Source organism: Mobula hypostoma, chromosome 6 (genome assembly GCF_963921235.1).
Source record: "Mobula hypostoma chromosome 6, sMobHyp1.1, whole genome shotgun sequence".
Taxonomy (NCBI): Eukaryota; Metazoa; Chordata; class Chondrichthyes; order Myliobatiformes; family Myliobatidae; genus Mobula; species Mobula hypostoma.
In genome coordinates this window covers 133,578,133-133,605,510 of record NC_086102.1, presented here as the reverse complement: position 1 = coordinate 133,605,510, position 27,378 = coordinate 133,578,133, and the positions used below count along the sequence as shown (strand labels likewise).

The window sequence follows — 27,378 nt, the reverse complement described above, 5'->3', positions numbered from 1 at the left end:
TTTACTGGGGAAACCTTGCTGCGGTGTAGTGTCCTGAGACTAAGGTGAATGGTTAATATTGATAACAAACATCTCCAATTGGCAAAGTATGACTCCAGCTAGTAGAAGGGTTTCCCCAGTCTTGATCACAGTAAAAGGTTGTCTTGGTGTCCCATTCCCACCTCACCTCTGGAGTTCAGTTATTTTGCAACACTTTGACCATATTCATTGTTTGTCTGTCTTTGCATATAGTTGACTCTATTATACAGTAATTCGTTGGTCTACTGTGAATGCCTGCAAGAAAATGCAGCTCGAGGTAGTATATAGTGAAATATACGTACTTTGTTAATAAGTTTACTTTGAAATTTGAACTTTGAGCGGAGGAAAAGAGACAATTTTATTGCCAATCCCCAAAATTCACATTATTAGCTAAGCAGTGCATATGGTGATCACCAAGGAATTAATTAATAATGCACATTATATTCTTGGTACAAAAAAATAACAGGCTTTTTACATTAAAAGATAATTATTTTCAAGAATGCATAAATGAAATAGAAGGTTTGGTTGCTGCATTGCAACAGACTGCAAACAAATCAGATTTGAACGAGATATGAGTATTTTTTTGATCTTCAGTCAAGAATCACATTGCAGTAGCTGGAATTAGTAGAGGGTCTCTGAATATGTTGAGCTTCATAGAATCAATGCTCACTATTCTGTAGAGAATGCAACTAAGTTTATAAGTTGGAATGGCTTGTTTCAAGCAATATACTTTCTTATTAACCTGTATGTACTGCGTTTATGGTTTGATTTAAAGTCACAGAGTCATAGCAAAATACAGCACAGAAATAGACCATCAGCCATGCAATCAGCAAGGCAAAACCGGATTATTCACAGAGAACATACCAAAGACAAGAAGCGTACATGGCAAGTCATTCAGATCATAATGGACGACAAATCCATCCTGATAGGCTGAATGTCTTTTACGCTTGGTTTGATATACGGAATGATGCGCCAGCAGAGAAGGCTGCCTCCCTCCCCACCACCAGCCCGAGGAGCAAGAGCTCTGTCTGGCAGCAGCTGATGTGAGGAAGACCCTAGCCAGGGTCAACTCGTGTAGCTGCTGGGCCTGATAACATACCTGGCCGGGTGCCGAGGTCTGTGCAGCCCAGTTAACAGAGGTTCTAACCAACATCTTCAACATCTCTCTGGAACAGTCCACTATCCCCACAGGCCTCAAGGCAACCACCATCATCCTGGTGCCCAAGAGAGTGACAGTAACCTGCCATAATGACTATCCTCCAATGGCACTGACCTCAACAGTAATGAAGATCTTTGAGCGACTGGATATGGACCACATTAAATCCCATCTTCCTGCCACATTGGAGCCTTTCCAATTTACTTTATTGCTCAAATCTGTCCTCTGATGGCACCATAGCCTCTGCACTCCACTCCATCCCGTCCCACCTGAAAAACAATGCTTCATATACAAGGGTGCTGTTTGTTGACTTCAGCTCAGCATTTCATCCCTCAGAAGCTGGTGGGTAAACTGTCCTCTTTGGGTCTCAACACTCCTCTCCATAACTGGATCCTGGACTACTTGACAGAAAGGCCACTTCAAGTCTGTATGGGCAGAAACATCTCTAGCTGCATCACACCAAGCACCGGTGCCTCCCAGGGCTGTGTGGTCAGCCCGCTGATGCACGACTGCACTGCTAGACCTGGTTCAAACTGCATCACAAAGTTTGCTGATGACACAAAGCGGTTGGCCTCATCAACATGGACGATGAGACGGCATACAGAGGGAAGGTAGAGTGGCTAGTAGGATAATGTGAGAACAACCACTTGAGACTTAACGTGGACAAGACTAAAGAGATGATTGTGGACTTTAGGGAGGTGTAGACTGACCAGTCCTCACCGGACATACACAACTCCTCCATGTGGAGAGTTAGGAACACCAAGTTTTTGGTAGTGCAGATAATGGACAACCTCACTTGATTTCTCAACATCACCTCTTTGGTTTAAAAAAAAGCACAGAAGCGGCTACACTTCCTGAGGAGATTGATTCGGGTGAGGCCCCAATAAATTGGTTAAAATTCTAACCAATTTTTACAGGAATACCATCAAGAGTGTCCTGACCAGCTGCATCACTGTCCGTTACGGGAATTGTAAGGCATCTGACCGCAAGTCCCTACGTAGGATTGCGAGGACTGTGGAGAGGATCATCAGGACTCTTCCACCTATCAGAGATATTTATCAAGAGCGCAGTGTATGCAGGGCCCTTAGCTTTGTCAATGATCCCTCCCATCTGTCCAAAAATCTCTTTGACCCCCCTACCATCATCAGGAGGTAGTGCAGCATTGGGACAAGAACTGTTAGGGTGGGGAGCAGTCTTCCCCAATGCTGCAAGACTACTAAACTTCCTGCCGCCACCCAGGTCTCTTCACACATGAAACTCAGTAACGTTATACTGTTTACTTTTTAATTTGTGTCACAAATGCACCTTATTATGTTAATTTACTAGTTGCAATATTATTTTTTGTGTTATGGGTGTGAGTTGTATGTACTGTTTTGTGCACCTTGGAGGAACATTGTTTTGTTTGGTGGTATACATGTATACGGTTGAGTGACAATAAACTTAAACTTCCACAGGTCTATGCTAACCATCCAACTCCATACTCCCTGAAGAGTCTACCAAAGTGGTCAATTAACCCTAACCAACCCACTTCTTTGGGATGTGCGAGGCAATCAGAGGAACCGGAGGAAGCCCAAATATTCACAGAGGGAACATGCAAACTCCACACAGACAGCACCTGAGGTCAGGATTGAACCAGGATCTCTAGTGGCAGCAGCTCTACTAGCCGCACCACTGTGCCACCGTGCAGTTCTATGATTCTGATAGAGTGTTGCACTGACCTATATCTGCTGTAATATTAGGAGTTTTGATAATTGAAGTGTTGCTAATGAATGTTGCCAAGCAGCACAGACAGGCTAAACATAGAACTTTGTTCTTGGGTACATTTATAGCAGCAGGTGTACTCTATGTCCAAAATTTTGTTGCAGTTACTTTAATGAACTGGAAGCGATTGATATATCAGAAGCAATGTATAACATGTTGCCAGCTCTATAGGTGCACACAGGGGGCAAAACACCAAAAACTTGTCAAACTCCAGCTAATTAAGATTTTTTAAAGTGCTTTTATGACCATTTTAACAACATCAGATGCCCCAAAGTTCATCACAACCTTTAAACTTTTTTTTTAGTGTAGTTACTGTGATGATGTAGCAATCCATATAGTTGCTGAAACACCACCATTTTCATCCTTCATTTCCTCTTTACTTTCTGATGAACCCCACTTCTCATTTTACAACCAATTTTCCTGTATGTGCCCATAGAACATTCCTGGATCCCCTGTCAATCTCTAATCATGCTCCCCCTTCACTTTTTTTTAAACTTTCCCTTTGAATTTACTGTGGACAACCTGGCTCTCACTTGTGTTTACAACCTGCTATCGGTGATAAACTCTATTTTCCTGTTCTGTGTCTTATGACTAAGCATCCGAAGAACGAACTAGGGAGAGTGGCATCAGCTGGACTGTTCTTACATAGAGCTGACATGGATCTGATGGGCTGAATTCCCTGCTGCAACCCTTTTGTAAGTCACAAAAAGCCCCTACAAACCCAACATATAAACCACCAACCCAACTGTTTTTAATGACGTGGGCTGACCTTCAGTGAGTGACGTTCACTCTTACCTCTGTTAATGTTACATCTGAAAAATTTGGCCCCATAATACATCACTTCTGTATTGCACTAAAGCTTCATTCTCGATTATCTGCTCAAATCCAGAATGGGAGCTTGGACCAACAGTGCAACTTCTGTTACTCAGTTGTGCATATACAGTAGATTAAAATAATATTCATTAGGACCCTACTTGACAGTGGGTGCAACACTCTGAAGTGTAAAAGCACAACATTTATATGGTAGCACAATGGAATTTTCTACTTAAATCTCAGCTGGCAATACGGACCAAGAAAAGCTATTACTGACTGCTGGTGATGACTCACTATGACTTGTGAAAGATGGTTGTGACAGTTTCCAGTTTCTCCACTGGAAGCATTTCCCACAATAAGTTTCCAACCACAATGATATCATTGGACTTGGCACGCAGAACTTGGATTGGCAATTTACACAGGATGCAGAATCCCCAGATGTTTTTATAACAGTTTTTTGGCATTGACTCTGCAGCATTAACAATAAACTGATCGCCCAATAGCCAATGTCTGAACTATTCCAGCTCAGCCATAAAAACAAATGAGGTGAAGTTGTCCTTCAGTTATTGTTCTGTGAAATATCCCAAATCCTCTACAGAAATAACCCAACTTGAAAAGTTTTGTCTGGGTCTAGGGTCCATTTAATTCTCAGCCCCAAGTACTAAGGGAAAAAAACATAAATTTTTATTGTAATATTTGGCTGGGGAACTTTATGCCTGCATCAACACATCTGTACACCCTATAAGGACAGGTCGAGCAAACCAGGGCTTTTCTCTTTGGAGAGAAAGAGGCAACTTGATAGAAAGTGTGCAAGATGATATGAGGCATAGAATTTTTCCCCCCAGGGTGGAAATAGTGAATATTAGGATCATAGTATTAAGATGATTGGAGGGGGGACATCAGAGATAAGTTTTCTTACACAGAGTTGTGGGTATGTAGAACACCCTGCCAGGGGTGGTGGTAGAGGCAGATACATTCAGGACATTTAAGAAACTCTTAGATAGGCACGTGCATAATAGGAAAAATGGAGAGTTATGTTGGAGGAAAGGGTTAGAGTACATTAAAAAGTCAGCACAACATCATGGGGCAAAGGGCCTGTACTGTGCTGTAGTGTTCTATCTTCAAGATAAGGGATTCCCAACCTTGGGTTCATGAACCTCTTCCTTAATTGTATTGGTCCATAGAATAAAAAGGTTGGGAACCCCTGTTCTAGACTTTTTTTCTATTTAAATTGGAGTATACACAACTTATGCTAGCCAAATCATTGTAAGTAAATGCCAGAAACAAAACTAATAGTGGTCTTTATTTTTAAAAAGGTTGCTGAATTATCTACCAAGCATAGCAATGGACTAAATGCTCTCATGATTCCACTTGGCTACCTGCAGGCATTAGTAATGTGGATCAGGAGCACAGTACAGTTTATCTTCCCCTTCACCAGACGGCTTATTGCTGTCAACAACTTTGTGAGTAAATCAAACACAAGTGATTCTGCAGATGCTGGAAATCCAGAAGAACAAACACAAAATGTTAGAGGAACTCAGCAGGTCAAGCAGCATCTATGGAGAGGAATGAACAATCAATGTTTTGGGCCAAGACTCTTCATCAGGACTGGAAAGATAATTTCCCAACCTCTCACTTCGCCCCACCCCCCTCCATCATCTTCTCTCTCACATGGTTTCACCTATCGCCAGCCAGCTTGCCCTCCTTTCCCTCTCCCTACCTTCTTCCCACTTCCTTTCCAGTCCTGATGAAGGGACTCAGCCTGAAACATTGACTATTCATTCCCTTCTGTAGCAGCTGCCTGATCCACTGAGCTCCTCCAGCATTTCGTGTTATTAAGTTAATGTGGTCCAAAAGTATTGTCAAACATGCCAAGACTCATATGGTATCAAACTAATCTGGAACCAGAGACACATGAGAAAGGCACAGTGGAGCTGTGGTTCCAATGCTGCCTCACAGATCCAAGCCACAGAGTGTGAGATTAAACTCACTTCCACTCCACAGGATCAGAGAGAGCTGTAGTGGGCTGCAGACTCAGTCAGCTCCATCACACCACTAAGGGCACCTTCAGTAGGTGAAGCCTCAAAAAAAGCAGCATCCACCATTAAGCATCTTCACCATCTAGGACATGACCTCTTCTCATTGCTACCATCAGGGAGGAGGTACAGGAGCCTGAAGACACACACTCAATGTTTTAGGAACCACTACTTCTCTTCCACCATCAGACTTCTGAACAGACATTGAACATCTCACTTATTTATCTTTTTATATTTTTATTGCAACTTATAGTAATCGTTTATGAATTGCACTACACTGCTGCTACAAAACAACCAATTTAATGACATACATCAGTGATAATAAACCTGGTTCTGTCTTCCTGAAGAATGACTTTTTAAAAAGAGATCTCCCTAGCAACATTCTCCCATGGCTACCTAGTCCATTGCCCTCTTGTCTCTGTGAGCCTCTAGAGTGTGTATTCCTAGAACTATTCCATCACTGAGGTATCTGGTCTTTAAACAGCAGCATCACCTGGAGGTTGTGAGAGTGCTGGTTTTATTGAGCTATGCCCCCTTAAAGGCCGACTGCCAGTATGGCTGAGCCAAATGTTCAGAACAATAGCATGGGGAACCACAAAATACAAGATCATTCTGTGTACGGGGCTTTTAAAACAGTTAGGGTTTTAATGTCATTTAATACTGCTAAACACAATAAAACAATTTCTAAACCAAAGTGGAGACTACAGGTGCTGTAGTGGAGAAACACACGAAATGCTGGAGGAACGCAACAACTCAGATGGCATCTATGGAGGGGAACAAACGGTCAACCTTTTGGGCAGAGGAACTTCATCATTGCTGGAAAGGAAGAGGGCAGAAGCCAAGATAAAAGTGTGGAGGGTGGGGGAGGAGCATGAGCCAAGTGAGAGATCATGAGGGTGGGGGAGGGAAAGAGAAAGGGTAATGGGACCAGAGGTATAAAGGAACCCAAAAGGTAAGCAGAGGGGTGTATTCATCAGAAGTTACAGAAAGTGACATAGATGCCATCAGATTGCAGATTACCAACACATAATATGGGGAATTATTCCAAGCCAAGGTGTACACATAGTCCATGAGTTACACAGCACAAATAGGCCCTTCAATCCACTGTATCCATCATGGCCTTTTTGCTCATCTACACTAATACCATTTCCCTACATTTGGTTTATATATCTTCAATGCCTTTCCATTTAAGTGTGTCTAAATGCCTCTTAAACATACTAATTGCATCTGATTCTATATCCTATGGCAGTGCACTCCAGATATCAACTACTCTGTAAGAAATCTTACCCTTCAGATCCTCTTTACAGCTCCTTCTTCTCATTTTAAAGTCATGGCCTCTTATTTTTTACACCTGTAGCACTAAAAAAGATTTTGACCATCTACTTGTCTTATAATTGCATATTCTTCTCTCCGGTCACCCCCTTAGCTCTTCCACTCCAGGGAAACCAAACCCAGGCTACCCAAACTCTCCCTAGGCAAACAACATTCTTGTGAATTGCCTTATACTCTCTCTCCAGCACAACCACATTCTTCCTATTGTTTGGTGACCAGAGAACAATGTGCAGTCTAACCAGAGTTTTGAGCTCTGTTCATCATCAATCCAGCCCTTCATTGTAACTGTGATCCAAGAGAGAGGAGGCCAATACTCTTCACTTTCTGTTCAAACCATATTGCAAAGTTAACCAGGTACTGTAGCTCAATAAAAGACTTGGAAACAAAGGCAGCAAGCCTTTACTCAGATGTTTAAGAATCCACCTTTTTAAATGGAGGGTCAACGCAAGCAGAGTTGAGATGAAATAATTGCTTGTTGAGTTTTTTTTACATCCAGTTTTGTCTCCCTTTTTACACTGACTTCCACATATACTTCATCTGCATTGACTGGCTGATCAATGGAAGATGAAAGTTGTTCAAATACATTTTTGGTCTAACTTTTATTGTGACAAAGTACAGGCAAAACCTCGAGGACAAATTTATGTTAAATTGACCCCATCCTCGCCATTTAAATCCAATAGCCTTCAAGTAGATCTGGGTGGGACTAACTGTAAGTAATTAGGAAAGAGAGAGAGCAACTAATTGGAGAGGGAGGAGAAGGTGTTGTATTTCAGGGATACAGTGTCTCATGGCTCCACATTCAGGTTCAGTATCACTAGGGATATTTTTGGTTCCAGCTGTTCAAGGACTGTTGTCTATGCCACATTGAAGTTCTGTCAACACAGACAGATCCTTGGAGTAATATAATTTATCCCAATATTATTACCAGGAACAACATGAGACAGAACCCCAGATGATTTTAAGTATGTTAACTCTGAGTTAAATAAATGGTTTCTATGTTGGATTTCAGACCCCTTGAAATGGGAGATTCCTAATGATTACATCTTGTTCTCTACAAAATCACTGAAATAGGATTCATTACATTAATAGCACTGAAGATCACAGAACCTGCCACAGGCTATTACAGATTAGGAAAATAAGTAAATCATTTGGGCACCATTACCACAGCTAGCTATGTGCTTGGCGTACTTAAATATAAGCACTCTTGCTCCTCATGTAGATTCAGAACATTTACTAACAAACAGGTGGTGCTGCTAGAATCAGGCCTGGCCATTCTGAGAGTTCCTCTCTGACTTACTGTGCTGGAAAATTAAACTAAACCTTCATTTAAAAAAAACTTCTCTTGTAGTCAATACATGGCCTGAACACACCGAGATCAGAGAATTAAGATACTAATTAACTTGTCAAATTGATGGTAATAAGAGAAATTCTATGTCAAAATCAAAAAATATATATTTTCCCATTCTGAATCTTTTTGAAGTTCAAAGTAGATTTATCAAAGCATGTATATGTTACCCTATAATACCTCAAGGATTCATTCTCTCTTAGGCATTTACAGGAAAATTAAGAAATACAATAGAATTTTACAAAAAACTATACATAAACAGGCAAAGACAAACAAACACCAATGTGCAAAAGGAGACAGAGTGCAAAATAAAAATAATACTGGGAGCACGAGTTGTAAGGAGTCCTTGAAAGAATCTGTAGGTTGTGGAATCGGTTCAGATTAGTGGTGAATAGAATCATCCACGGCAGTTCAGGAGCCAGATGGTTGTAGGGTAACAACTGTTCCTGAACCTGGTGATATGGGACCCAAGGCTGCTGAAGATAGCAGTAGCAAGAAGAGAGCATGGACTGGAAGGTGGGGGTCTGCGATGGTGAATGCTGCTTTCTTTTGGCAGTGCTCCACACACTGCAAATGTATTCAATGGTGATGAGGGCTTTGCCTGTGATAGACTGGGCAGTATCCACTACCTTCTGTGGCCTTTTCTGCTCTTGGCCATTGGTGTTTCCATACCAGGCTATTATGCAACCAGTCAGGACAACCTCCACTGTGTTTCTATTGAAATTTGTCAGGGTTTTTGGTGACACACTGAATCTACTCGCATTTCTAAGGAAGTAGAGGTGCTGTTGTGCCTTCTTTTTGACAACAGTTACATGCTGGTTCCAGGACAAATCCTCTGATGTGTTGATGTCGAGGAATTTAAAGCTACTAAGCCTTTTTATTACTGTAGTTTAACTTTCTGTGCTAGTATTCTCCTTGTACCTAGAAATCTGCCTGGTTTTGGTGGAGGTCAACAGGTGGCAAGGGCCAGAGGAATCATGAGTCTTTGGCTGTATAGTGCTGCAACACAGAGCAACTACCTCACTGCTCCAGAGAGTAGAGTTCAATCCCGACTCGGATGCAGCCTGCATGGAGCTTGTACACTACACACAGCCGTGCCGGTGTTTCACTTTCCACTCACATCCAAACACATGGATTAGTTGAGGCAACTTACACAGGTCAGTTGCTGCACAGGTGTGTGGTGGAATCTTGGTCGTGATGGAATGTAGGAAGAATTAAAAGAGACTACAGTAAGCAGATAATGGATAGTTTGCTCGTATCAGTGGGCCAACATGTATTTCTCGTTCCACTTGCCAAATTCTTGGAACAAGTTTGAGAACTGTGGAGTGGAGTAATGGAAGTGTCCTCAAAGCTTCAGCTTGAACTTACTTTTTACTCCACCTGGAGACATGTAGGAGGTCCTGGTAAAAATCATTATGCTATCCTGGTAACAATCAAGTGAAGGGCAGAGCCTCTACCCAGTACTTTGGTCACTGATACCCAAGGGTGTAATCTGGCTGAGAGCTCCTGCTGTGGCCCAGTAGAGTTCACTATGCCACGAAATCTGCAGCTTGTCAGGCAGGAAGTGGACTTGCTAGTGAATTCCAAGCAGAGAGGGTGGCAATGGGCACCTAACAGAGAAACCAGACTACTAAGACTGATTTCAGAGCCCAAAAAGGTATTAACAGACTATCTCTAAAACATTGTCATTATTCTTAAGGATTGCTCCCACTGTAGCATTTATTTTCTGAAATAAAATATTTCAATTTTCATCAAGTTCTTCTGGATGCCAAATATATATTTGGAGAATATTGGAAAAAAAAATCGATACTTACTGAAAGTGAAGTATGTTCAAATGAGGAAACGAAAAATGTCTTTTTCTGCATGGCTTTATACAACTGGGATTCAAGGACAGATATGCTGGCAGATAATTGATTCGCCAGAAACTATGCTCAAAAACAATCTGGAGTTGTGTTATACCAACCTGAAAAATCAACAGGTAACTTACCAATTAACAAACTTAACAGTAGCCTTCCCACAAAAAGGCTTTGAAGATTAAATTATTTGTTTTGATAGATCCGAGAAAGGAGGATAACTGCTACAGGATGTATCTGTCATATGAAGGAAAAGACTATGTGTCATTGTAGTCCATAATTATTGCAGTGTATTGATCGTGACTCTGGTCATCTTCAGCACAAAGGCTCCTATAGATCAGCACCATATCCATCCTTCAGTGGAGAGTAATAAAAAAAAATCTTGCTTTGGTCAAAAATCTGGCTTTGCTTATGTACTGTAGTTATGTCAATGAGCTAGGTAGGCAATGTTCAAATGTCTTGGCTTCTCATTCAACTGCAATGCAAGCTTGAAGTCACACTCTGTTCTCTACATAAAAGAGTGCAAAGAACAATAGCAACTTTCCAACAATTGCAATCTTTAATGAATTAAATAGCAGACATTTATATCAGCACAAAGATACCAATTTGTATGATACATCAACTTGCCAAATCATATACTCCAGTGTATAGGATAAAGTGCTTCTAAATGCACAAAATAGAACACAGAATTTAATTATTTTACAATGTAGAATCAATGCACAATTTATTAAGAAATGATCAATTAGCCACATTTTGGAAACACAAAAAGATTAAGTAACAGAACTGAACTCCACACCAACAGTACAATGAGAAGAACCCATTGATAAACACTGTTAGTATTAACTGGAAGGGACTGGCAAAGGTAACTGTTTATTTAAATCATAGAATTCTCCAATGCTGAGCAAGACCGTGCAATCAATTCATCCCCAGGTTTGAGCTAATGTTACTCTAAGACCTGTTGTTGTCCATTGCCCCTTTCACACAGTCAACAACTGCCCTGTTGTGTACCTACACGTACATAACTGATAACATGGAAAATAAACCAATGTCAACCTCTGAAGGATCACCTTCCTTTTTGCTTATTGGCCTGCTAAAATATACACTCAAACTCAACATAACATGGGGTAATGGAAAGAGGAAGCTGCTAAGAATAGAAGGAAATGCTGAATGAAGAAAAGGTACCCTTTTTAAAAATCATAAACACATATATTGAACAGATGTTTGTTCCATCAAACCATTGAGCCTACACCAATGTTCACTCTAATTTTTTTTTAAAACAGCTGCGCAGATCAACTATTGCTCTGAGTAGGAAATTTTTACACGGCCTGAAAACTGTAACACTTTATTAATGCAGCTCAAATGGAACAGTGGCTAACACAATAGGCTGGGTTTTACTTTCTAAACACTGGAGTAAAAACCTGGTGTAATCGATTCCTGTGTGTCGTACCCAACCCCTAACAATCTAGTAGCTCATTCCTAACACTGCAACACCAGTCACTAAACAACAGCTGGGTGACACCTGTATCTTCATGTCTTCCTAAGGTGTTGGCAATCCAAAGTTGTTAAGTATGCGATTTCTGAGGGAGAGCTCTTTATTTAAAAAAAATAAAAAGCAAATACTTTGTCAAAAGATGTAACATTGGTTCAACCCTGCATGATCATTAATAAACTTTGCCTACTTCTATGTGAATATTCTCAATCCCAGCTAATTTATCACACCTTGTAACAAACAATTATCAACTCCAACCCAATAATCAATGTGCTCGTTGCCACCAATTGAGAGTAAATGTGATCAAAATTGGCAAAACACAATTTTAAACTGGAGCTGATGTATTTCGGTCGGGTGCTGGACGCTCAGAGAGATTCGGCGGGGGGCAGGCGTCCAGCGCTCGGCCAGGGGCCGTGGTCGAATGGTTGGTGACTTGGGCCGGCTCCCTCACCGGACTTAGTCTGGTGAGGAGGGGTGTGAGGACACCCAGAAGGACTAAAAAACAAGACCTGACAAAGGGCGGATGAGCTCCTTGTGAGCCAACGGCCATCTTCCATGGAAGAGATTAAAGCCTCACCACGTATCTACGAATTGTATGCTATGCACTTAGTTAGAAGAGACATGATGAACTTGGGCGCTGCACCCTGTGCCTGGACCTGCCCAAGGCCTCCGCCTAAGGAATGGCCAAGCTGGAAGAAGCGGCCACGGCTGGAGGCCAACATGGCCTCAGGCTCGAGTTCGGCGGGGCAGTGGCGGGCAGTGCCAAGGCAGCCAGCGAGAACAAACTGGAGGACAGGCTGTACTCAGTGCTGTCACAAGATCAAAGAAGATGGAGGTGCACAGCCGCCAACCCCGGATTCAGGACGGCACCCACCGACTGATTGACTGATGTATTCAACCAGAAACTCAAGGACTTTAAAATATTGCACTCCAAACACATGGGGCTGAATGTGCCATATGGCTTCTGCCAGCTGCGACAAGGCCACTTTCTGACTGGCTCTGGCAATGGCTGCCTATGCAGTGGCTGTTACAAATTGTTCGGCATCAGGCATCTTTCAGGAGTTACACAGGTAGCAGCCAGTTAATACAAACAAGAATCCCTCTTCAACTTAGGACACAGATATATTAATAAACACCACTGTATGCTGAGACAGAGAGAGAGATGTTTCACAGTGCATTAATAAAAGACAGCCATTTTGTGTGGTTGACAATTCAAGAGATATCTTGATAGTTGAAACATGCTCCCATTGTAAAGATTTATTTCTGCAGAGCTACAGTATCTGCCCACACCCAGAATGTTAAAGCAAACTATCAAAACTCAAGTATTTAGTCACCTGCTGATACCTTTCTGCTCAGAGTATATATACTTCCAATATAATTGAGTTCATGTTGATTCTATAGAGTTTTTTTTCCAGGAAATTCTCCCACCAGGTCACTGTCCACCTGTGCTGAATAAAGACCCGTTACAAACACAGCTCTGGTCGCCATGTGGCACATTCAAAGTCACGATGACTAGCACACAATCCAAGAGCCTGTCTTCAGTGTTATGTCTGGCAAGGAAGATCATCACTTTAACACTTCAGGTGTATTTCAGTATTGATTCATCCTTCATCTATGTTTAGTCACAAAGAGATACAGCATCAAAATAGATTCTTCGACTCACCAATTCTATGACAATCATCAAACACTAATCCTACCAAATCCCATTTTAATTTTACATAATCCACCCCACCCCCAAGATTCTACCACTCATCTACACTCTAGTGGCAATTTTACAGCAGTCAATTAACCCAACAATCTACAGGTTTGTGAACACAGGAAGAAATTGGAGCCCTTGGAGAAAACCCATACAGTCACTGAAAAAATGTGCAAACTCCACAAAAACAGCACCCAAGGTCAGGATTGAACCCAGGTCACTGGAGATGTAAAGCAACAACTCTACCACCCGTGCCACACTAAAACCACAGCATTAAGCATTTATCTTGCTTTCACATCCTGGTTTTCCACTAGAACAGGCAGGGTGGTAATCAAATTTCAAATAATCAGCAAAATATCAACAATATAGGATGTGTTTGCAGATGTCACAAATCCATAAGATCATAAAACACTGGATGAGAATTAGTTCACTCAGTCCATCGGGTGTGCTCCGCCATGTGATAATGGCTGATCCAATTCCCTCACAACCCCATTCTCCTGACTACTCCTTGTAACCTTTCATGCCCTGACTTATCAAGAATCTATCAACATCCACTTTAAATACACTCAATAACCAGGCTTCTTACAGCTACCTGCGGCAGAGAATTCCAGAAATTCACCACCCTCTGGCTAAAGAAATTTCTCCCCATTTTCAAGATAGACCATTGAGGTTGTGCCCTCTGTTCCTAGACTCTCCCTCTGTAGGAAACATCCTCTCCAAATCCACTCTATCTAGGCTTTTCATCATTCGGTAGGTTTCAATGAGATTTCCCCCTCATTCTTGTAAATTCCAGCAAGTACAGGTCCAGAGGCATCAAATGCTCATATGATAACCCTTTCATTCCCAGGAATATTCTCACGAACCTCCTCCGAACCCTCTCCAATGTCAGCAGATCCTTTCTTAAATAAGGAACCCAAAACTGATCTCCCAGTGTGGCCTCACCGATGCTTTACAAAGACCCAACATCGCATCCTTGTTTTTGTATTCTATTCCTCTCAAAACGAATACTTACATTGCATTTGCCTTCCTCACCACTGACTCAACCTGCAAGTTAACCTCGAGGGAATCCTGCATAAGGACTACCAAGTCCCTTTGAACCTCAGATTTTTTATAATTTTCTCCATTTAGAAAATATTATATGTTTGTATTCCTTCTACCAAAGTGCATGACCATACACTTCCCAACTATGTATGCTATCTGCAATTCTCCTATTCTCCTTCTCCAGCCTCCCTGCTTCCTCAACACCAGCTGACCCTCCACCTATCTTAGTATCGTCCATAAACTTGGACACAAAGCCATCAATTTTGTTATCCAAATCATTGACATACAACGTGAAAAGAAGCGGTCCCAATACCAACCCTTGTGGAACACCACTAGTCACCTGCAGTCACTTCACTCCACTGTAATACTGATGCATCTGACTTTAGCTTCTCCTTCTCAGATTGCAGGGTGAATTCTATCATATTACAATCACTGTCTCCTAAGGGGTCCTTTACCTTAAGCTCCCTAATCAAATTCAATCCATTACATAACACCCAATCCAGAATAGCTGATCCTCTGGAGGGCTCAATCACAAGCTGCTCGAAAAAGCCATCTCATAGACATTCTATAAATTGCTCCCTTGGGAACCAGTACCAACCTGATTTTCCCAATCTAGCTTCATATTGAAATTCCCCATGACTATCGTAACATTGTCCATTTGACATGCATTTTCTATCACATTATAATTTGTAGTTCACTTCCTGGCTACTGTTTGGAAGCCTGTATATAAATCCCATCTGGGTCTTTTTACCCTTGCAGTTCCTTAATTCTACTCTCAATGATTCTACATCTTCCAATCCTATGTCACCTCCTTCTAAGGATTTGATTTCGTTCTTTTTAACCAAAAGAGCCACACCACCGCCACCGCCTACCTGCCTGTCCTTTCAATACAATGTGTATCCTTTGATGTTAGGCTTCCAACTATAATCTTCATTCAGCCAAGACTCAGTGATTCCCACATCACATCTGCCAATTTCTAACTGCTCCATAAGATCATTTACCTTATTTTGTATTCTATGTGGATTCAAATAACACCTTCAGAAGAGTATTCATTACCATTTTCAATTTGTCCCCGTTATACTGCAACTTATTCTACTGACTGCAATTTGGCCTTATCATCTGCCTGTCCTTCCTGACAGTCTCACTACACCCTGCATCTGCTTGTACAGGTATTCGAAAGTTTGCTTCATGGCACTTCATTTTTACAAAAGACCTACATACCTGTTTTCGCTAACCGAAAGAAATCCAGAGGATTTTCGCTTTTACGAAAAAAGGCGAAAAGCAAAAATAGCATTCAGCGTTTGTTTTGCAGCGAGCCGTTATGGAGGCAGCGCGCACCCCCAGCAGCGAGAGTGGCGCCACCAAGCGCCTTCCCTGGGAACTACACTCAGCATCTCAGCATCAAGCCGCCATAGCTTTGAACTGTGTCTGTGAGCATCTGTGCTTTATCTTGATTTATTTTGTGCATCCGTTAGCAAGATGTGTCCTAAGGTATCAGAGAAGCCTAAGAGAGCTCGTAAGGGTGTTATGCTTAGTGTAAAACTGAACGTAATTAAGCGCTTCGATCGTGGTGAACACTTCCTGTTGTGTTTCGTTCACATCCAAGCGGTTGGAACACCCAAGTGATTTTTTCCTGAGTACATGAGTGGATATGTTAGTCCTTTTGTTGAAATTGATGCAATTACTGACTGCATCAATTTCATCAATACTGATACAATTGCAAGAGGAAAGGATACAAATCGAAACCGAACGGCCAGAAACGGAACATGAAGCACTTGCGTGAGATTTTCGCTACGATTGACAGTGCAGCAATGATTACAGAAAAGTATAACTTTAATTTTGAAAGGGCAGGTAGGTTTAGGGCAGGTTCTCAACCTTCCAGTGTGCTCGCTGTCTTCCCGATTCTATTAAGTGAAACTACACTGTACATACATTATTTCTACTTTATATAGGCCGTGTATTTATCATATCATTCCTGCTTTTACTATATGTTAGTGTTATTTTAGGTTTTATGTGTTATTTGGTATGATTTGGTAGGTTATTTTTTGGGTCTGGGAATGCTCAAAAATTTTTCCCATATAAATTAATGGTAATTGCTTCTTCGCTCTACGCCATTTCGGCTTACATAGGAACACTCTACTTTCGGATAGTGGGGGAAACCTGTATATCAACTACCCCATCACTCAGCTTTCCATCCCCCTGCTAAATCAGTTTGAACCCTCCCCAACAGTTCCGGCATAGACATTGATCACCCCCCCCCCTCGCCCCCCGGGTTCAGGTGTAACCGATCCTTTTGTACAGGTCATACCTTCTCCAGAAGAGATCCCAATGATCAGAAATCTGAAACCCTGCCCCTTGGACCAGTTCCTTAGCCACATATTCGTCTGCTAAATCAAACTATTTTTACTGACTGCGTGTGGCACAGGCATTAATCCAGAGATTACTATCCTGGAAAAGCTGCTTTTCAGCTTTTTACCTAGCTCCCAAAATTCACTTACTCCAGCAGTCCTCTTCTCCCCACTTTCCTTCTGAACCACAGCGCCAGACGTAATGCCACAGACCCAATCACTGTGGCTTCTCCCGTTAAATCATCCCCACAACAGTATCCAAAGTAATTTATATTGAAGGGAATGGCCGCAGGGATTCTCTACACTGACAGACCATTTCCTTTCCCTCTCCTGACAGTCACCCATGTACCTGCCTCCTGCAACTAAGACGTAACCACCTTCCTGTAAGCTCTTATCTATCACCTCCTCAGTTTCCCGAAAGTCATTGAGCTGCAGTTCCAGTTTCTTAACACGTTCTCTGAGGAGCTGCAGCTCGGTGCCCCGGTGCAGATGTGGCTCTCTGGGAGTCTGGAGGTCCCCCAGAATTCCCACATCTCACACAAAGAACACAACACAGCCCCTGGAGCCATCCTGGCTGACCTAACTATGTACTAAGAGAGGAAGAATGAAGAAGAAACTTACCTCGCCCAAGCCTGATGAGTCCAAGGCTCTGCACTCCAACACAGGTCCGCTCACACAATGGCCACTCTGCTTCACTCTGCCTTATTTTCATTTGCCTTTGCTAATGAATCACAATTTGATTTGATTGATGTCATTGTCGTCAGTTTCTTAAAAAGTAGAATGAAAATCTTGAACAAATGTTGGTTTCCACACAATTGCATTAACCAGGCTTCTGACTGCCGAAGAGAACTAAACTGTAAACAGAAAGAAGCCTATTCATCAATGCAGTTCCTGGATAGGGGCTGGAGTTACAAAGTGGGCTAGAGGGGAAAAAAAAAATCAACAAGTTTGTGCTATGCAAAGCCAAAAAATATTCATAAGATCGAGATAATGAGAATGACTCATTACTATCCAATGTTGAGAGAAACATCACCAAATACCTTCACAGGAGGTCAAGGAAAACAGCAAAATGTTGCACTTTTCCCCACAGATAAATTTGTGTACAAATAAACTGTATAGGAAAACTTACCAAAATTTGAGATTCAAATCCCACTGCAAACTCAAAAGTCTGCAAAATTCCCACTCTGCCACTACTGAGGCATCCTTTCCATTTTGTGGTTGAAGTAAAAGTACAGAGAATTTTAAAAAATAGAAAAACTCAGAAGTCCCATGAAAAATTCAAAGATTCTAATAAGCTAATCCTGACTGCAACATAGATAGGAACAATCAGCAGAGTCAAATACTCCTATCTGAAGAAATATCAAACAATCAAGGTGACACTTCAGAGAGAAATACCAAAACCTGTAAATATTTTTAAGAGACAATGGCAATTCAAGTAATGAGGGATTCTCAAATATGGGATTCAAGCATCAGAACTACAGAGTTCAACAGACTGTTCCCGAAGTACAAGTTACATCTGGTCCAACATTCTCAAAACACACAGGAGAAACTAACTGAGCAACCAGATCTCAACTCCTATTAAGAAGATGCTCAGAATCAAACTTATGGAGTGCTTAAAAAGGGATTCTAATACGGAAGGTCTCCACTCTCTGAGCCAAATTAGGGATATCTGATGACACACTGAAAACAGACAAAAGCACAAGTGGTTGTTCTGCACTTTGCATTACCAGGACATCAAGTGCTTGAGTTGATAATATGAGAACACTTGAAATCATGGACAAATAAAAGTTTCTATGCCCAAAACTTTGGCTTTTATTTTAAAAAAAAGGAGCAGGAGAAAGTTTGATTTGTGAAACTGGACAGACATCAGTCTTCACAAACCACACCTGCAGATTTACAACAGAGCTGATGCTGACCATCCTAAGACTTCTCTGACTACTAGACGACAGTCTTACCAATTCCTTACAATCTTAGAAAAGACGCCCGGGATGGAAGTTTAATTGTACTTGATGAGGATGTTGGTCACTCTCCTAAACAACTTTGTCAACAAAAATGGGTTCTTTTAGAAAAGAATGCGCTCACATATGTTCATTCAAGCCATAAAAAAATTGCTCCAGACTGCATGACAAAGATCACCTTGAAGAGAATGATACATTGGAGGGACTGCAGGCTTTAGCGTCTCTTGGTCTATCACTCAGAAAATATGCAGGCTTGAAAAGAGACGTTTAACATCAAATATGCAATTCAAAGATAAAAGCACTTCCCTTCCATGTTTAGATCATTTTCTCTCTCTCCCCCCCTTGAATAATAATATACAAGGAATGATCTGTCAAAATTGTGAACAAGGTCCAGAATAAGCAGAATATGGTTGACAACATCTACATTAGCTTTTGTACCTAATACCTCTCCTTCATTCCACTCCATGGACCAGGTGTAGTGTGAAGGGTTAACATAACACTATCCTATCTACTGATCAAAAGCCACTGCCGTCACGTTAGTTAACATTTAAAGAACACTGCAGCCCTTCTATTGGCTCTTCTGGCACCACAGTACCGGCTTTCAGTAAAGTATCACTGGCATATAAATGTTGCATGTGGGGAGCCCTTGCTCTCTGGATCTCCGATGAAATGTGGATCACATGAACTATGCTGCAGGAAGAGGATCTGAGCAAAGTCCTGAAAAACTGTCAGTCCAAAACTTTAAGTGTTTATTCATTTCCATAGATGCTGCCTAACTACTGAGTTCCTCCAGCATTTTGTGGGTTGATCTGTGTAACCTGAATATTTTGATATTTGTCTTTGTTTTGTTGATAAATAATTAAAAACTTACCCGTAGTTGTTGTCTTTCATTCCCTTTATCAAATCTGCAAACACAAGCCCTCACAACAATTGGCATAGTTGGCAAGGATTCAGTAATGAAGCAGAAGATTAAAATGATTAAAATGTTTAAAAGTGAAAGTGAGAAAACCATCCTTTCCCCCACCCCGTGTGAGGAACGCCAAATCCCGGGGTGGATGATAACTGTGCAGGATTCGGAAGTCTTGCCAACACACTGACGGACCACAGCACGTTGGTGGACTTGTCAGAGAAGTCGAACACCTGAGGTGTGAAAACGGGACACCACATGGTCCCTGTGCTGAATGAAGTAGAGCAGTGGTCTCCAACCACCGGGCCGCGGACCAGTACCGGGCTGCCAGCATGTGCTACTGGGCCACGAGGAAACAATATGATTTGGCGATATGAACCGATACAAGTCAGCTGCACCTTTCCTCATTCCCTGTCACGCCCACCGTTGAACTTGAAAGCACGTGAGGTCCACAAGAATATTGTCGATATTAAACCGGTCCGCGGTGCGCAAAAGGTTGGGAACCCCTGAAGTAGAGTTCCCAATTAGGAAGAGGAGCCAGCTTTTTAGCTGCTGGCAGCCATCGTAAAGGAACAGAGTGAGACAATTTCATAGAACAAGCAGGAAACAGGAAGTCTTAAAACCAAAGTGGAAGCTTTGAATCAGCGCTGTACTGCCATCGGTCAGCACAGACCTTGGCTAAAGAACTGGAGGCAAGGGCACCAAGATAGCCTGTCGGCTTGTAGATAGACATAAGCCTCTGGCCATATGGCTATTGAGGATATGGGATACAGAGGGTGGTAGAGTGACTTTATCTAATAGAGAGATGGTCACCTGGGGGCGGGAGGGGCTGTCAATCCAAGACACAATAAATAACCCACTGAGGATGCCACCTGCTTCCTAAGGGGATGACAAATCTCTACAGGATCAAGTGACAGCTGCTATTAAGGTTAGGTACCTCTCCTTTCTTGAATGGGATTTGAAGTCCTGGAAGGATTGAAGCCCAGTAGAGGAAGGGACTAAGGCCATTTGCCAGTGGACTTTGGTCAGTGTATAGGATGGTGGTGGTGACTGGCCAGAGGATCATGGACTTGCCACAACCATGGTGGGGTGCTTCATTAAAACAGCATAGGTGGCGAAGATTTTGGTAATGGCTTAAACCTTAAGAGCGAGTCATTTTCTGAAATGGTTTAGTGTGAATGGTTTGTATGTTTTAATTGTTACATGAGGTGTGGCACACGTGATATCACTTGAGAGCAAGTGCGAATGAATAGGTTGTCATGTGTTTGCTCAAATCGATATTAGAAGTTTGAATTAATCCTATGCTTCAGCAGAAAAGGTGACATATTGAAATATTTCACTATTCTGAAGTGAATTTACAGGAGCTCGTTTTTCTTATGATGGGAGGAGAAGATGGCAGCGCGACGCAGCTGTCCGGTGAAATGATATCGTATCTGTTAAATAGGGGCCGTGGACAATTCTGATTTGATGAAGACAGACGTGAGAAGCAGAGGAACATTTGGAGAAATTTCTGACATGCCTTGTTCCGCTGCCATTGTTACTGTGCGATCGAGAATCTCCGGAGGGAAGGCCCCAAAATCCCCGGCTTTGCCTGCTACTGGTGACCAAGGCTGAGGTCGAAGCATTCGGATAGGGATGGTGCTCAGTACTCGGTGTCAGAGGGCTGATCAGAGCTCGAAGTTTTTGGACAACTCAGAGTCGGACTGTGGTTGGCCATGGCAGGGAGAGTTTTCTTCCTTCTCCCGTCTGCGTGAGATGTGGGACTTTTGAGAGACTTTTGAACTTTTTTTACTGTGCCATGGACAGTTCTTCATCAAGTTATGGTATTGTTGCACTGTTGTAACTATGTGTTATAATTATGCGGTTTTTGTTAGTTTTTCAGTCTTGGTCTGTCCTGTGTTTCTGTGATATCACACCGGAGGAATATTGTATCATTTCTTAATGCATGCATTACTAAATGACAATAAAAGAGGACTGCATGTCGTCATAATCTAATCTTAAGAGGTTGTGTGAATGTGTTAATTTGTCAGCGGTCCTCACCCAGTCATCTTTTCTTTCCATTTGTTATTTGAAAAATGTGTTAAGTTTTTCACTGTCGCAGTTACTTGGGAAGGTTCTGAAGGAAGAAAAGTACAAGCGTAGATGTTGTTCTGTCTTGTCTGTGTTTTTAGTTTGTTTCTTTCTATGGATTTGATTTTAGAGAGAAACCCAGATCCCACACTAGCCATGTGCAAGCTGGGTTAAGGGGTTGGAAATCTGTACGTCTCTATTCCAGATAAGAGATGTCCACATTTCAGACAAAAATGGACATTTGGGGAAATTGCTCATTGGTGGACAATTAAATTGGGAATTTGGAATTAATGTTTTAGAAGATTGACTTATTTGGCGAAAATCCTAAAAGTTGTTCATTTTCCTCACAAGACTGCTTTATGTTTAAATATCCTACAACCAATCAGGAGGGAGTGAATGTGCATCTCTCTACATTGCAGAATGGCAGAGTGGCAGACACTGACGACAGTAGTGATGGCAATGACCTGCTGTGTGAGACCTCTATAACACATGGGTGGCGTACAAATATGCAAACTACACTAACATTTTGGATTACTGGATATGCATCAACACTCCAACTCACACTGCAGAAGGGGTACCACCTATACTAATCTCTTTGATGAAAAGGAAAAGGACTGCTGGAGGAACTTGTCTACCTTCTCTGGCATTCTGTTTTGGGGAAGTCCATTCTAACCAATCTCACCTTATGGTAACCCCAGCGGGGCAGGTGTTTAAGGACTGGTATTTACCTGCTTATGATCCATCTAATTGAAAGGTCCCAACTCAGCCAACAAGGAAGGGAAAGGAATGTTGGTGTAGGCGATCTTATGAGCACAGCTTCAATCAGTCAGTGGGATATAGCAAGTGTGTGCAGGAACAGTATCCTGGGACAACTGTATCTACACCAAATGGTGCTGTGAAGGTGGGCACTCCCTGGACACTGAATAATACTTATCGCAATTGCAGCTCCCCGGCCTGCTCACGGCTCCCCACTGGGTGGTATGGCTGTTGCTATCCAGGGTATGTTGTACTGTACATACGTTATCTTAATGGCCTGGACGTGCATCCTGCCTATGATGGTCGGCATAGTAAAAGGCATTTCAGAAACAAAAAGGGGCTGGACGATAGCTTTTCCCCCTGGTAATGGCCAGGTTGTCCCGGGAAAAGATAGTCATGACCTCTTCCATGGAGACTCGTGTTCCAGCAGGCAAAGAATGTGCTAACCCAAGTATCAGCCAAAACGGTGGCTATATGGATGGTTGTGTTGCTGAATCAAATGGCCTTAGTTTATTTGCTTGCAGAAAAGGACGACACCTGTGCTGTTATTGGCTGAGAGTGTTGCAACTACATTCCAGAAGAGTCAGGGAATATTACTCACCTGGCTGACCACACCTAACAGCTAGTGAATAAGATTAGGAAAGTGAGTTCCATAGCTACTATACCCGGGGGGGGGGGGGGGGGAGAGAGGAGAGGGGGGTCTGAACTAGGAGAGGGGGGGTCTGAACTCCAAACTTTGACACCTGTCACACTAACCTCCCAGTATCTGTGTAACTAGAATGTTTTAGTGTCTGTCTTTATTTTGTTGATAAATAGTTAAAAATCTATGCATCCACGAACCCAATTCCCTACAACACGAGGCTGCTACCACTACCTTCAAGACTAATTAAATGTAGCCCATAGTGAGCTTCAATAACATTGCAATATATGGACGATATTATGGTCAGTGTGGATTTATGAACCTGAAAAATCTGAGAAGATCCTGTCAAGACTGCAAATAATGCTGAGTTTAAAGCAGATCAATGTGACATGGCAAACAATGGAATTTCATGTTGAAGAACTTTTTTTTTTAAAAAAAAAGGATCTATTGCAGCTTGGGGAATAGAAAGCCAACAACACAAAAACACCACTAATACAGCTCTCCATGAAAAGGACTTCAGAGACATTCTTCCACAAGAAGCACACAATAACCACCCTCAAAGAGGATAATGCTAACAAGTGTGGCTGCATGATAGATGTAAGGAAGGATATCTGGAGAAAAAGGAAAGCTATCCAGATTTCTATTGAAACCTTACTTAAGTTTTTATCTTCAACTACTCAGGAAAAAAAAAATCACTCAAAAAAGCCTTGCCATCAATGCCACAAAGTCCATTGAGCTCAGATTCACCACTACCATTGTATGAAGTCCAGTAACAGCTCTGCCTCTCATCTCTGAGTCCACCTACTCAACATTCAAAGCCAACATCATTACTACTACTACTTGGTGCAGAGCCTATAAAAGTACACTTGTTTCATTATCTTACATTTTAACTTAATTAAATAATTTATTTCCAATAATTCATTAATGTATATTTTATGAGCTTAGATTGTTTTGACCAAAATTTCTTGAGTTTTCTGGTGCTACTCATATTTTCATCTTCAAACAAAATTTGGAAAAAGGCTTTTATGTTAATTTGCTGGATCTTTTTCCAATATCTCTTTGTAAATCAAGGAAATACTGCAGTAAAGAATAAACCAGAGCACATTAAGAGATGCAATTACAGATTAACTTGGAAAGGAACTAATGTTTGACAATAACGCAGTTTAGTAGGGGGCCATGTTCAGTGTTTTCAGAATACTATAGGCCATGCAACCTTGTATCCATGGAACATCTAGTGCACAAGTCCACTGTTGGTCCATCCAACACCTAGGGCATCTAGTTGCGATGTGTGCACCTGACAAAAGTACACACTGCTCTCCCCGGTCCCTGTTATGCAAATGGTAACTAACTCTGGACAAGCAATGCAATTATTTAGAAGAGGCACTCATTAATGGACCCTGTCCAGCAAGTTTGACCAAGGCAGTCGACATGCTAAAATAAAAAAATTCTAAAAATTCAGCACAAACAGCAATTTCCCTCAAAAATCAAACTAGGACCTAAACCATGCAAGCAGATAAATGCTGGCCTTGCCAATTCAGCTACATCCTGTAAGTACTTAATATAAAGAGAGATGAAACTTACTGCATTAAACCTGTTAGACCTGTTTATCCCATCCCTTGCATCTTGTTTCAAACCAAAGCCCTCAGGGAGTAAGCAGTGTGTTGACCAATTTCGAATAGTGAATTTGTAAAATATTTCAAGAGGATGCCAAACAAGGTACCATCAATTTCATAATTGATTATATCTATACCATTTTGTATCTCCAAGACCTTCTTGTAAAATGAATTGAGATTAATCTAAATGTACAATAGCTGAAAGACGGCTAATATTACAGTTAATACATCTGCTCCTGTCAAACAAAACTATTCTGCCTGTTCTGTCAGGTATTACCTACTGAAAATTTCTGGAGAGACAGAATATTGTCAATGAAAAATAGGAATCCACTGGAGTGTTTAGTTGATGTCACTTACAGCATTAGAGAGTTTGATTAACCTACACACTTTTACAAAGGTTTATTGATACCTTAAATTCACTAAGAGGTACTGGATATTGTGTTATCTATAATTGGTAAACACTGTCATTGATTTAGGACATAATCATTTCTTTGAGATTGGTTTCTGTTCTTTTTACAAATGCCAGTGATATTGCACTCCAAGAACCTTAATAGGATAAATCTTTTGTCCTGGCTAATGAAGAATAGGAAATCAACAACTCACTCTCCAAGATACATTACATCAGTCTAGTGAGGCAGAAACCTGAATTTCCAATGATAGTCCAGCCCCAGATAAGCAGAGTGAAGCTTCAGTCCAACAGAAATCATGCAGGGTAGTAAAATGTGATCTTCCTTCAGGTATCTTCATGTAACAGGAAGATTTTGACTGTGTCTGGTATAGGCAGTGTTTGGATCAGATTAAGACGAAACTTCCCCAGTGCTCTCCTAATGACAATGCGACAGGAAGATGTCAACGCCCTGGGAGTACCTGTTCAGAAAGAAACATTCTTTTAATGAGCATTCTCTGCAATGCCTAATAAATGTTAAACCACTGGCTTTTAGAGAACACAATAAATCAAACTCCTCTCCATTACCAACACCAGTAAACAATGTAACAGCAACATGTACAAGTCTGAACATTCTAGACTAGAAGACAGGGAACATATTGAGGTAGGAAATGCTCCTTCATGTTTGATACTCTGCTGCATTATGGATTCTAGAGCACAAAAGTTGCCAAGACTCAGCATACCAGACCCACACAAGTATTAGATTTTGCTTTTGTTGATTGTTTCGGGGAGATTTTCTTTTTGAAGGGTCAAGTGAGGGTAGGACATATGTCATATGTTCTAAAAGGGACCTTAGTTGTCAAGCCTAAAGTTCCCCAAAAGTAATCTAGCACATCTAGATTAGATGGCAAAGAAGGCACATGGAGCTTGCCGTCATTAGAGTAAGAGCAGGGATTTCTAGGTAAAACTTAATGAAATATTGGTTAGAACAACAGCTTGATTAATATGTGCAATTATGGTCACTATAATATAGGAAACAAGTTCAAAGTAAATGTATTATCAGAGTATGTATATGTTACCATATATTACCATGAGATTAATTTTCTTGCAGGCACATACAGGTAAAAACAATACAATAGAATTTTACAAAAAACATACTTAAACAGACAAAGAATGACAATCAATGTGCAAAAGATAAACTGTGCAAATAAAAAATACTGAGAACACGAGGTGCAAAGAGTCCGTGAAAGTGAGTCTGTAAGGCGTAGAATCAGATCAGAGTAGTGGCAATTGAAGTTATTCACGCTGGTTCAGGAGCCTGACGGTTATAGAATAATAACTGTTCCTGAACCTGGTGGTGTGGTCCTAAGGCTTCTGTAGCTCCTGCTGCAGGATGGTAGTAGCAAGAGGGCACAACCTAGAGGCCGGGGGGGGCGGGGGGGGTGGAGGTGGAGGTGGGGAGGAGGGTCTTTGATGATGTTGAGGCAGTACTCCACGTAAATGTACTCAATTATGAGAAGGGCTTTCATTCACTACTTTCCTAGCTTCATTCATAGCTTTTTCCATTCCAGAGCGTTGGCATTTCCATACCAGGCGGTGATGCAAATGGTTAGGATACTCTCCACTATGCATCTATAAATGTTTGTTTTATAGAAGTTTGAATCTACAAAAGAAATTACTGCAATGAACAGAGTGCAGAAGGGATTCACCAAGTTGTTGTCTGAATTAGAATATTTCAGTAACAAAAAGAGACGACACACTAGGTTTATTTTCCTTGGCGCAGAAGAGGCTGAGGGCAGACCTGATGGAGATGTATAAAATTAGAATAGCAATAAATATGGCAAAATTTAAGAATAATTTTCCCCACGGTAAGGGTGTCTGTGACTAGAGATCGTAGATTTAAAGGTGATGTGTAAGTTTGGAAGGAATGGAGGAAGTATTTTTTCCCCCTACCTGGCAGGTGGCCACAATCTGGAATGCAATGCCTAAGGTAGGAGTGGAGGCAGGTACTCTCTCAACTTTCAAGTTTATGGATGAGCACTTGAATTGCCAAGGTGTAAAAGGGTATGGACCAAGTGTTTCATATGGGACTGGTACAGACAAGTATTTGGCCCAGATAAACAGTGAGCTAAAGAGCCTGTTTCTGTGCTGTATTACACTA

General features: G+C 41.5%; 1 protein-coding gene across 1 annotated transcript in view; it reads right to left on the bottom strand.

The window, feature by feature from the left end:
* Window positions 1–16,809: 16,809 nt before the first annotated feature.
* Window positions 16,810–27,378, bottom strand: part of asb1 (ankyrin repeat and SOCS box containing 1) — a 35,758-nt gene continuing 25,189 nt past the window's right edge. The window contains exon 4 of the mRNA XM_063051779.1: window positions 16,810–25,699. Coding sequence (XP_062907849.1) covers window positions 25,566–25,699 — 134 coding nt within the window. The 3' untranslated portion in view covers window positions 16,810–25,565. The remainder of the gene's footprint in view (window positions 25,700–27,378) is intronic.